This window comes from Orcinus orca, chromosome 21, assembly GCF_937001465.1.
Source record: "Orcinus orca chromosome 21, mOrcOrc1.1, whole genome shotgun sequence".
In the NCBI taxonomy this organism is placed as follows: domain Eukaryota; kingdom Metazoa; phylum Chordata; class Mammalia; order Artiodactyla; family Delphinidae; genus Orcinus; species Orcinus orca.
Window position 1 is genome coordinate 17,684,752 of NC_064579.1, and position 13,442 is coordinate 17,698,193.

General features: G+C 37.1%; 1 protein-coding gene across 3 annotated transcripts in view; it reads left to right on the plus strand.

The window, feature by feature from the left end:
- The window catches only part of ZDHHC2 (zinc finger DHHC-type palmitoyltransferase 2), a 67,755-nt gene that overhangs the window by 40,356 nt on the left and 13,957 nt on the right, over nucleotides 1–13,442 (plus strand). For all 3 annotated transcript variants that reach the window (XM_049704143.1, XM_004277195.4, XM_033400639.2), the window contains 4 exons: nucleotides 4,007–4,076; nucleotides 4,815–4,847; nucleotides 10,498–10,618; nucleotides 12,775–12,907. In XM_049704143.1, coding sequence (XP_049560100.1) covers nucleotides 4,007–4,076; nucleotides 4,815–4,847; nucleotides 10,498–10,618; nucleotides 12,775–12,907 — 357 coding nt within the window. The remainder of the gene's footprint in view (nucleotides 1–4,006; nucleotides 4,077–4,814; nucleotides 4,848–10,497; nucleotides 10,619–12,774; nucleotides 12,908–13,442) is intronic.

Genomic DNA, 13,442 nt, shown 5'->3' on the forward strand with positions numbered 1-13,442 from the left:
GTCCCATAAAACAGAATGGAAACAGGAGTAATGCTATGGCACAGAGATCTCAACCAAGTCTGAACTGACTTGACTTCTATTCTGCCTTCCTAGCTGTGACTCAGTGAAGATGTTAGAACTGCTGAAACTTGATTTGTAGTTGCGTTCATTTTTAAAGTTTTAATTCCTATTCTTATTTAATTCAAAAGAGCAGTATCTGTTATGAACATAACATTGATAATTTTACATAAATTTAAAACTTAGTATGTAAATTATACAAAACTTAATTCGGGTATTGATAAAATTTCTTTATCTTTAAAATTTATGGTATTTTTTTTTTTTTTTTTACAAAAGCAACTCAATAAATCTCATTTACTTGGACTAAGATTTTTAAGGTAATTTAACAGCTATCTAATTAAAGAATTGTCTTAAAAACTGATACACATGGACTGCTGGTACTTGCCCACAAAGGCTCACCCAGAAAGAAACTCTGTGACTTTAGACGTATCCTGTCCCTTTCAGTGGCCACTAGCCCCATGTGGTTGTTGAGCACTTAAAACGTGGCTAGTCCAAATTGAGATGTGCTTTAAGTGTAGAACACACAACTAGTTTCCAAGACTTGGTATGAAAAAAGGACTGTAAAATACCTCGTTAATATTTTTATATTATTTATATTTGTTTCTGACTCACTTTAGAGTCATAATTGAATATAACGCTAAGCTTCACACTTGATTTTTTTTCTGTTGCTTTTACTGTTTCTCAATGAGCAAGTGGTCATTCCCTGATTTAATATTATGCCACTGGTTCTATCCCATAAAGAGAGCGATGTGCTTATGTATGTTTACATGTATTGACTCCGCATAAGCCTAAACTAATATTGAGGAAATTTAAGCCCCCTAAAAATAAGTTACTACACAAGTTGCCGAAACTAGTTAATGGCGGTGACAGTATCAGGTGCAAAAATCTCGTCTCCTCATTCCTAGTGAAGTGCTTTTTCTACTAGACCCCTTGCTACACCACATTAAGGCCAAGGAGGGGAGTATAAGTCATACCAGGATAGAGTATTACTATTCATTAATAACAACTGCCCTTTGGATTTGTAAGTTATCTTCTTGTGTGGGTTATGTACTGGTAAGGCTGTCATCTCTTGTATTGTGTGCCTGTCTCCTGGGATGAACTTACGTTTCTCAGTATTTGTGACAGTCTGGGACAGAATCTGAACTTCCTGATACAGTCTTTCTATTTTTAGTGCAGAAATTCTGGATGCATGCTAAAATCAATATTAACTGACTAGAGTCACTGACTCAAATTACAGAAAGTGTAATACATTATAATGCTGGTGTGATTGCTCTCCTTCTGGAACATGTGGAACGTAAAGGTAATCATGATGCAGAAAGGACGTCCAGTGAAGCAGCCACAGTACCCCCAAGGCAGGAATGTGAGCAGGCTCCTTCTTACCCCATCCCCAGCCAAGACCCTTGGGTCGTTTGGATAACTTCCTTCTTCACCCTGCGAAAGGCCGTGGACTAAAGCAACTGAAAGGCTCAGTTGATGTTCACACACTTTATACGTCTTAAGAGAACTGAAGAAAGTAGATGGCAATATAATTTGGGGTTTTCCCATTCATTCTCAGTCCACAGTCTTTCTTCCAAACCTAAAAGAGAAAAATACTAGCTGCCTATATACTGACTGCTGTACACAGAGAACAAAGTCAACCATATACGGACTTGGGTGTAGGGTGTAGTGAGGCAGGTATTAAGTCTCCTCATCTCACTTGTTTGTCCTGTGCTTTCTTCTGATCCAACCATCTCCTGCTTTCTTACAGGGCTTTCCAAACTCTATTATATTATTATTTATTTTTATTTTTATTAATGAGGACTATTTGCTTTCTTAGCTCTCCCTTGCTATCGATCCTTTCCTACAAAAAAATATTTGTAGATTTTTTGAAAAGGAAAGTAACCATTAGAAGTGAGGTAATTAGTTTATCATTTTGCACACAGATGTTGGTCATGTTTCCTTTTCAACATGTACCAAAAAAGTTTTAAATCACATAATACATGAATAAATTCTCAAAAAATTCAAGCAAGACAGTTAAAATAAAATGCCCCCTCCACTGTTAAGACTTTTTAAGTGATAATTAGATGGCTCATTTAAAATTCCAGTGGGATGATTTTAGTTGAATATAATATGGCACGTGGAGTGTTTTTTTATTATAAGACTAAATTTCTGTTTCTGAAAGACTGTAAACAAAACCTTTTTCTACATTGTTTTGATTTCTTGTGAGTTATTGCCCACTTTAATTTGAAAGGTTTTTTTTACCCCAGTGTACTTTAGAGATAATCACCACTTGGAGAGAATCTAGCATTGCACATCAGAACTCACCTGGAAATTCTGTGACTTTAGACCCGTGCTGTCCATTGTGGTAACCACTAGTCTTTAAGTTGTGATTACTGACAACTTAAAATGTGACCGTAAGTGTAAAACACATAACAGGTTTCAAAGACTTGGTATAAAAAAAAGTAAAATATGTCACTAATATTTTATATTAATTTTATGTTGAAATAATATTTTGGATATATTAGGTGAAATAAAATATATCATTAAGGGGCTTCCCTCGTGGCGCAGTGGTTGCGAGTCCGCCTGCCGATGCAGGGGATACGGGTTCGTGCCCCGGTCTGGGAGGATCCCACATGCCGCGGAGCGGCTGGGCCCGTGAGCCGTGGCCACTGAGCCTGCGCGTCCGGAGCCTGTGCTCCGCAACGGGAGAGGCCACAACAGTGAGAGGCCCGTGTACTGCAAAAAAATATATATATATATGTGTGTGTGTGTGTGTGTGTGTGTATATATATATATATATATATATATATATAATTAAAATTAATTTCCCCTGTTTCTTTTTACTTCTTTTAACGTAGCTCCTAGAGAATTTAAAAGTACTCATGTGGCTCACATTATATTCCTTCTGGACAACACTGCCTCACACTTTGATACTTTGCATGAGCCAGTAATACCTTAGACCTTCACTTGGGATGTACCTGTGAGGCTTCTTCATTCAGGAGATGAGCAGGCCATGCCATCCATCTCTGGAATTTCTGAAAAAGAAAGTTATAAGAGAATGATTAAGGAATTATTTCAGTATTGAAAACAACTCCATCTAGGCCTTGTTGTCTTAAAAATAAACCTCATTTTATTCTTAGTTTATAGCAACCATTTCTGTTTTTTAGAGATTATAGTATTAGCTAATATGATCTTGGTAACTGTGTGTTGCAAGTATTTTTTCCAAATTTTAAGTTCATTAGTATTGGTTTTGCTGGTCCTACTGGACTGCCCACTAAACTGATCTCCTGTAATTTTGTCAGACTGAGTGCATCCTGTCAGATGCCTGTGTACTGAAGGAGCATCTCCAGATCAGTCCTCCATAATTGTCTTTGATATCTGTATTAGAGAAGAAAGGATCAGGACTTCAGTCACAAGAATTAAAATTCTCTATTGGAAATACCTCTTGCAATACTCACTTCTAATCTTGTATTTCACCCAGCAGAAAAGATGTGAGTGCTTTCCCAATTCAAGCAACCAATTGAGTTTATTCACAAATTTCTAAAATGTGTTTCTCAAAAAACTTCTAGAATGTGGTTGTATCCTCCCCTAGTTATCCTGGCAGGGTACTGGAAATGAATTGATTTAGTCGAGGGAGACATTCTGTTTACTTTGATAGAAATGGACATGGTTGCACCCTTTGTGAATCTTACTGTGACTGCTTTATAATTATATAGTATACTTATAGTTGAGCGTGCCTTAGAAAAATTTCCCCAAAAGATTTTCTATTCTTGGGAAACCTCTCCAGAGAACTGAAGCTATAGGCAAGTCATTCCATTTTTGTATTTACGCAGTCGGATATGTCATTTTTACCGAATTTAAATTCATTATGCTTTTTAGAATTTAAATTTGGATAGATGATTAAAAGCTATTTAATTGTATATTCAATTCACTGTTAAATCTAAGGCTAAGTGGAACTCTTTTTTCATAGCAATCCGCTATTGTGACAGATGCCAACTTATAAAACCAGATCGCTGCCATCACTGTTCCGTCTGTGATAAGTAAGAAAACCTTTTACTTCTAAAATGTCTACATGCTGGTGGTCTTTTTATTTAATATGTTTCTTTTCTCACCACTTTCCACATTATTTCCTTTTCTCCTTATTCATGCTTCTCAGACCTTTATTTAGGAAGTATAACCAGCATGGTCCCTTGCATTAATGTGAGTGTGGCTGAGGGCTGTGATTGGTTGCCCCTCTCCCCCCAGATTTTCGCTGATATGAATGAAGTGCATGATTTTTCGCAGCTCATACTTGGCAGGTTCTAGTTAACAAGTACTTCTGTGATTCATTTCCCTCTTCATAAAGATAACTCAGTTGGCTTCATGACAGTCAGATGTTATTATATACTTACACGACAAGGACAGTGCTACTCGGCTTAAGGTTGGATATTAACGGAAAAGCTTTATCCAGACTTTGTGTAAATCTGTTGACATTTTGCACTTTATCTTTAGCATAAGAGTTGTATATTACATACTGCTTGTTTTTAGAAAATTGTTTTATTTGCATCTTAAAGTATGTATATTTTGAATTTAAAGTTCTACTATTGGATCGTCTAGAATTGGCCGTAGTGTGTTTATTTTAGATGAAGACTTTGGCTACTATTCAGTTTTTAGATAAGTAAATAACTTTGCAATATTTTACTCACCATGACTCTTTTGAAATAGTATTTCCTCTTTGTAATGTATTGGGATTAAAATTTTGTGGGATGTTGAGTTTTGTATGTGTGGTTTTTTTTTAGATGTATTTTGAAGATGGATCATCATTGCCCATGGTGAGTATGGCTCTATACTTAAAGAAGTTTCTGTCCGTTATAACATAACAAGTTGAATCATAGATCTATTTAAATCTTTTTATAAATGAAATCTTGCCTTAGCTGACCTAGGAGGACCTTTCAGATTAAGTTTCTAGTATTTGTTTAGTTAGCTCAAAAGAGCCTTTATTCAGGAGAGTTTCCGTGAAATAATTTTAACACCAGTAGGTTAACAATGTAAAAGTTATTTTCTCATATTTGCTCAGAACAACTGGTTTTCTTTTTATGCACATGCATAAACACAGAGATTCTAAAATACTTCTCAGAAATTACACCAAAATGTACACATAAATTACACACGACAGTGCACTCAAAGTTTCTAATAAAGAATGAATTCATCTAGAGCTTTAACAATCTATTTTAAATAAAACTTAACATTTAGGAGTAGAATAGGAAATATACAAATACACACATATGTTTAAACAAGGGTTTCCACTTAGAATTCATTAAATTTTTTTAAAAAAAGTCTAAATCATGAAATTAGATAACTTAATAGAGGATTGTTTGAAAGATCTATTTAACTAATGAAGGTTGATTTTTCTACCTTAAAATTCTTCATCTCAATGTGCACATCCCTGTGAAAACCACGCTAAAGTTGCCAGCCAGGTCGGATTTAGATATTAAGCATGATCATTCTAAAAGCCTTATCTTCTTTCAGGGATGGCACTAGGGAAAGGTAGACGTGCCCACAAATCTACACTGGGGGTAGGTGGAAACATACATAGTAAATGGTTATCTTAGCTGCCGGAAACAATAGAGGAATGTCGGGTTTGCAATGTTATTTATCTCTTTCCAGGGTACCCCGTACTTTTCTTCACCTAGATTTTCTGCTTTAACATGTCAAGGCTAGTTAATGCCTGTGAGAATAATGCTCCTCTCAGAGAAAGTTGTCAGTAAATAACCTCTCTTTGGAGTATTAATTTTCATTTGAGGTCATTCTTTTGCTTTCCTCATTCTTTCCTTCATTCCATTCATTCTGTTCTCTTTCTCAGCAAGTTCTTTCCCCCTGACATCTCCAATTATACGTTTTCTTAGTCCTCCTTATACTCCTCTGTTGATCCTTCCAGTAACACCTGCTGTCAGTCCCTCCCCGCCACCACCATATCCCCACCATCCACCTGTGCATTCTCTGCACCTGCGGTGGACAGTTCCCAAGCCCACCCACTGCTCCCACTTTGGGCACTGCCTTTTCTTTGCTTCTCTGCCTGAGGGCTGTCTTATGTCTGGGGGGTTTGTTCAGCTCATAATCCAGGCAATTCAGAAGTGCCAGGGCATTAATGCTTCCAGAGGCCACTCTCACCCAGTGAGGGCCTGGCCAGGAACACATGCTTTCTCGGCTTTTCTCCTCCTTTCTGGATAGCTGGGTGGTCTAGCTGTGATTGAGCAGAGTGGTAAAGAAATCAGGGGCATAGAGTTCACTCCCGTTTTCCTATCTTAAAGTAGTAACAGATAGTGGTAATAATGGAGAGCTGGAAACAGGATTAATCCCAAGCTAGTGCACACCTATAAAGCTTGCCATGCCCTTGCTATCCTCAGAAAATTACACATATAGAAATGATGATTTACTATGATAGCAGTCTTTCTGTTTGTTTGTTTGTTTTAATTTATTTATTTTTGTCTGCATTGGGTCTTCATTGCTGAGCGCGGGCTTCTCATTGCAGTGGCTTCTCTTGTTGCGGAGCGTGGGCTCTAGGCATGCGGGCTTCAGTAGTTGTGGCTCGTGGGCTCAGTAGTTGTGGCTCGCAGGCTCTAGAGTGCAGGCTCAGTAGTTGTGGCTCATGGGCTTAGTTGCTCTGCGGCATGTGGGATCTTCCCGGACCAGGGCTCAAACCTGTGTCCCCTGCATTGGCAGGTGGATCCTTAACCACTGCGCCACCAGGCAAGTCCTGATAGCAGTCTTCCTAAACCTGAAATTAATTTGGCTTTAAAAGAAACATAGCATAATTGGATAATCTTTTAAATTTTGACAGACCCTATTAAATAAGAGGAACAGATGTGACCCTAGAGTTTTTAAAAAATGGGTTCAGATTACATGTCTATACACTACCTGTTGTCACCTTCACGCTGCGTGGCAATGTGGAAGAAGTTGAATGGACTGACTGCAGTGCCTTTCAGCTTCTGTGTTGCTGCTTCTCTGCACTGTCACCTCCTGTGCTGCAGCCACTGCCCCAGCCACCATCCAGATCCGGGCACTCCCTTGCAGAAAGCAGTAGCCAGGTCGACTTGTGAAGGGTTTGGTGCTGAGGACCTAATATTCACCTGGTGCCAGCTAATGGAGCAGCCATTTTATTTATTTTAAATTTCAAATTAAAATTCTAAATGAAAAAATGTACAGATAATACACACTCGCAGTTCTAAATTCAAAAATAAAAAGGTGCAGGTGTTCTTCTTAGCCCCTCCTCCCCACCTCCTTCCACTCCTCACAGGGAACCGGTGTTGGTTGCTAAATGTCACGTGTGCTTTTCAGATATAAATCTGTATGTGTGCGCTTCCCTGGTGGCGCAGTGGTTGAGAGTCCGCCTGCCGATGCAGGGGACACGGGTTCGTGCCCCGGTCCGGGAAGATCCCACATGCCGCGGAGCGGCTGGGCCCGTGAGCCATGGCCGCTGAGCCTGCGCGTCCGGAGCCTGTGCTCTGCAACAGGAGAGGCCACAACAGTGAGAGGCCCGCGTACCGCAAAAAAAAAAAAAAAAAAAAATCTGTATGTGTGCGTTTAATATTTTTTATACACACAAGAAAATTTTTTACACATTTTTTTTAACACAAGTGTTTGCCTTATGGACTGGGTCTCTGCCTTTTTCTCCCTTCACTTAATATATCCTGGAAATTGTTTCATATCAGTATATAAAAGATCTTCTTTACAGCCATTATGTGAATGTGTAACAGTCACTTACTAAGACCTTTAGTATGTTCCCAAACTGTGGGGAACCTTTTTATCCAGGTCTTGTGTATGATTTTGAAGTTCAGTATCTGTCAACTTTTAGTGTTGGAAAGATCATAGAGCCATACCTCTTCTGTTCTCAGTGACTTCAGCCATGTCTGCGGTGGCCAGTTAAGAGTACCCTTCAGGGTGCAGGGGATCAACCTCACACTTCTTTTTTAACTAAAGTGGAGATCCTGTAGTATTTGCCTTATTGGGTTTCCTGTCAGAGAAGTGCTTTTTCTTTTAATATAAAATTTTCATTTATCAATTAATTATATTAACAGTATACCTTGACATGCTTGCCAGTGGTTAGGTAGCCCTAATTAAATTAAATAATTTTAGCCTCAGTTTATTGAGTGCCTGTAATGTCTAAAGATGATATATCCATATATCTGTAAAACTCTGTAATCCTTATAACAGTGACAGATATTATTAGGAATTACTTGTTTCATTTTAAGGAAGAGGAAAGTTGAGCCTCAGATAAATTAAAGAGTGGGCTTAAAGTCATATAGCAAGGTTTTCGGACTTCAGAGGCTACTTTCTTTCCATCTTTTTTTTTTTTTTTTGTATTATGTTCTTTTTCCAATTTAGACTCAGAAAGCAATTTCCCTAAAACAGAGCCAAGAGCTATTTACCCTGAATTTAAACAACATATAAGGCATATTTACCTAGAATGTGTTTTATTTCTCCATATAAAGTCATTCAGACTCAGAAACATGCACTTCCTTTTCAAATTGAGTCTACAGAGCAGTAGGCAGTTAAAATGTCTAACCAAAAGCTGTCTGTCATGATGAGACTAAGAGGTTATTAAAAATAAATATTATTACTGTATTTCCTCAAGTTCAAAGTACCCATCAGACTCTAAAATACCTGGTCTTTATTTACTGACTTTCTCCTGTTTCCTGGCTCTGACATGGCAAATTACACCATGACCCTAAGGAGAAGTTAAAGTCAGCTAAATTACATGTTGTAAAATCTACGTTCAAAATCATTTTCCTTTCTATAAAAACGCTATTTGTCATCTAATACAAAAGCTGCTTCTTACATTCCTGCAGGAAGAGAATCAGTCTTTCCTGTCCCTTCTCATTTTCCCCTCATCCACAAAAGAGCCGTTGTCTCCATCCACATGTCCAGTCTTAACGCACCCAGCCTTTGTCTGCCCGTTCTCTCCTCTTGAAACCAGCGCACGGAAGCACGGGGAATATCCTGTATCCTTTTGTGACAGAATACATTTAGGCTAGGCTAGTATGGAACTGTTTGCAGTATTATTTCTTGCCATTATTTCGTTCAGATGTCGTAAGAGGCAATCTCAGTAACTGGTTTGCACTCACACTGGAATCTCTAGAACTGCAAATGTTACTGTTTTCATACAGCGTGCACCCACAGTTTTGTCTTCTTTATGCATTTGTCATACACAATACCCTTAAGTTCCAAAATTACTAAATCTAATGCTGTTCCCTTTGCCTTATATTTTTTAAGGTAGAAGATGTACACATTTTCCATTTTTGTTCCAAATTTCTGTTTATTCATAAGCCCAGTGTTTGACTTTTGAATTTTTTTAATTACAAAAATTTTTTTAATTGTACGAACACTCACCATGAGCTCTGTCCTCTTAGCAAAATTTTAACTCCACAGTACAGGTTGCTAACCACAGGCACAGTGTTGTACAGCAGATCTAGAACTTGTTCATCTTGTGTAACTGAGTAAACATTTTTCATATGAACATAATTTCGCCTTAAGAGAGAAAGAAAAATGTTTCAGTTTATTGGCAAAGTCAGTAGAGAGCAAGATTACCTTATACTAACATTAGAGTAGGAACAAAGGTGTTTGAGGAGAAGAAACACCTATGTGTTCTATGCAATGAGTTTATTATACCAATTAACAAAGTGAACCCGTGAAGATAGCAGCCAGTTCCGCTTCGGTGTTGTGTCACATACATTATCTAGGAATTCCCTTGTCTTTATGAAAAGGGGGGAAAAGGCTTTGATAGAAAAAGTGTGACTGTAAAGTATGAGTTGTATTTGTATTTATGTTTATTGGTACAGTAGTTTGAATTCTTACCACCCCTCTTACCAAACAGAGTGATTTCAGAGTAAGGACTGAGAATTATATATCTCCATTTTCGGAATCATAACATAGAGCTGGCTCTCAGAAAGGATCTCAGAGTGCTTGTTTGACAGATAAGGAAAATGAAATTCTTAGAGACGATAGCACTTTATCAGGGCCACAGAGTTATTTAGCATCAAATGTGCACGACAACCTGGCTGTCTGGTTCCCAGTCCTGTTTCTTTTCTTAAACCTACCACTTAATAGGCTTTGATAATCTGGTTGCTTCAGTGCTATACTGACGGCATGCAAGTAGTCTCTGAAGAAATTTCATCTAATTTGGGAAAACTTGAAAGATTTTTAAATTACTTAATCGTAGTTAGAAATCAAACCCAAAGGTAACACAGAGAACAACTTAGAAAATTCCTTTTATCTGCTTGATATTAGTAGATTTCTCACAGTTTAGTGAAGTGGATTTTTTAATGTTTGTATGTATAAAGAAATCTTCTGAGTTATGCTTAAAGAAATGCCAATAAATTTTAAATGTTAGGAAACAAAATATTTGTATTAAGGTTGAGCATATGTAAACCTAGGGTGACAATGTAAAACTCATTGAAAATGTTGTTTTTGTTTTGTTAACAGGGTGAACAATTGTGTTGGATTTTCAAATTATAAATTTTTCCTCCTTTTCTTGGCTTATTCTCTGCTGTACTGCCTTTTTATTGCTGCTACAGATTTACAGTATTTTATCAAATTTTGGACCGTAAGTCATTACCTTGGTGACTTTTTTTGGTATATTATAGATTTTCAGTAGTGAATTAATCCTGACACTAATTTTATAGAAGAGCGCTAACTTATATATAGTCAGTCCTCATTATTCGCAGATTCTGTGTTTGTGAATTCACGTACTTGCTAACATCTGTAACCTCAGAGTCAATACTCAACGTAGCTTTTGTGGTCATTTGCAAACATGCACAGAGTAGGGAAAATGTGAGTCACCCACGTGCACATTTCTAGTTGAGATCAAACCAGAGGACCTGCTGCCTTCCTGTTGGAACTCACATACTGTAAATAAGTGTGCTTTTTCATTCTATTTAGTGCCATGTCTTTTGCATTTTTTGTGCTTTTCTGTTGGTGATTTCATTGTTTAAAAGGTCTTCAAGCCTAGCGCTGAAGTGCTGTCTAGTGTTTGAGCAGAAGAGGAGACTGAGATGTGCCTGATGGAGAAAATACATGTGTTTAGTGTTTAGATAAGCTTCCTTCAGACCTGAGTTATGGTGCTGGTGGCTGTGAGTTCTGTTATTTAATATGCATTAAATAAGGTATAAATTAGGTTTTATAAGCAGAAACACACAGAACAAGGTTACGTATTGATCATTTGACAAAAATATTGTGACCAGAGGCTTACAGGACCCTAACGCTGTATCTTCCCAGGAGAAATGGTTCAGGATTCACAAATTCGGTGTTCATGGCAACTTTATAGAACAGCACCACTGCGAATAACGAGAATTGACTATATAAGAAGAATGTTTTTCTTAGTATTGAAAAAATAGAAGTATTTCTTTATGTGTAAAACTATTATTAAACTATTATACCTATAATGTCCTGAATTGTTATTAGGTATTGTATATGCTTTAGGCAGCTCATTTGTTTTCTTCACTGTATATTTTAAACATAAGCAAAATGAAGTTAGAACTATGTGTTTTAAATACCCAGAGATATTCCTTACAACACCAAACAATGGTAAAAAAATAACAGTTATCCCCTGTAGGGTTGCTTTATTACATTCATTAAATTATCCTTTCTTATGGTAAGGCTTTCTGAATTGCTAGATCACTGATGTGAGATTTGAACCACATTCAATACTAAAGATTTATTGAATCCTGTTATGTGCCAGTTATATTGCTAAGTGCTAGGAATCCACAGGTGAATGAACATGGCCTAGCGTTCAAGGATACTTCCAGTGTCCAGCTGGAAGAATGATCTCTAATGAATGTCTGAGAGCCTGTGGCCTCACTGCTCCTCATTCCTGTGGATGGTTTTATTTCCATACCACAAATAAATTTGTAAAGGAACGACTGGTTTTCACTGTGATGACTCTGCTGTCAAAAGCTATCAGTGAGATCTTGTGACCTGGGTCAATCTGACAGGTACTACAGGATATTGAAATAGAATATCAGAAGGGGACATGTCCTGGCAGCTCTGGTGCTTCACTAAGTGTCCCCAAGCCTGCCATTCTAGAGGGACTCCAGGTCTCCTTGGACACGAACAAGGAGCAGCCTGGTTTTGCTTTGAGATGGCCTTTTTCATCCCATGGGTACTGTAAGGTTTATTTTAGACAGGTGTTATAAACTAGTGTTGATCTTTTTTGTGACGACGTTGTTTAAAGTAGCTTGAAGTATTATTGTGGATGTGTTCTGTGTGTTTGTAGTTGATGCTGTTGTTTGTAGTGATGTAAAACATCAATGAGAAGAGTAGCTAAATTGTGCCAATTAACATTCCATTTTCTGGCAGTATAATCAAACTGTTTAAGCATTTGTAAATCTGGAGTATGTTAACAAAACATTTTCAGGAAGTAAATTAAAAGCTATATTTTATAGCTTGTTTTATCTTGTTCCCTACTGATATAGTTTACAGACATCACAATTTTTCTATGAATTTGGTTATACAAAAGAAAATAAATATCCCAAATTTTAATATATTTTCCATATATATATATATATACATATATATTCATGTTCTAGTAAACATTTATTCGAATCTGAAGATGTATTTTTTCCTCAAAGTTTTAACATAAAGCCATATATCTTTCTCCATACCTAAATTTAAGAAAAATTTTACGGAAAAAATCTTACTTATAAAAGTAGGGGAATACTTATCCCTTTGACAAAACATTTTATTTTCTTCCTTTCTTTATAGAATGGCCTACCTGATACTCAAGCCAAGTTCCATATTATGTTTTTATTCTTTGCTGCAGCTATGTTTTCTGTCAGCTTGTCTTCTCTGTTTGGCTATCATTGTTGGCTAGTCAGCAAAAATAAATCTACATTAGGTGAGTATCCAATTATTGTAGTTAACAGAACTTTAAATACAAAACCAAATAGTCATCAGAAGTTGCCGTATGATTAAATGCTAACCTGTCCTGAAGCTGTAAAATCAGTCTTGTTTCCCACATTGTCTTGTGGGACAAATACAAATTCACTCATTCCATATATTTTTTGACTGTCCATTGTGTGTAAAGCATTGTGTATATACAGTGGTTAGCAAGGGTGAAATAGTCTAGTGAGGGACACAGAAAATCAATAACCAAACATAAACGTAATTATAAAATGTGAAGTGCTTCGAAAGAAACAAACAGGATGTTCAGGTATGAGTCAAGGTCTGGGGATGGTAGAAGGGAACCTATTTAGATGGAGTGGTCAGGGAAGAGCTCACAAAAGCAAAAAGTATGTTTAAACTAAGAAGTCAGAGCCAGAACATCTCAGGCAGAGAAAACAGTATGTTCAGAAGCCCTGCAGAGATGGGATACAGCAAAAGCAGTGCTTAGCAGGAAATGTATAGCTATAAATGCTTACATTAAAAAAGAA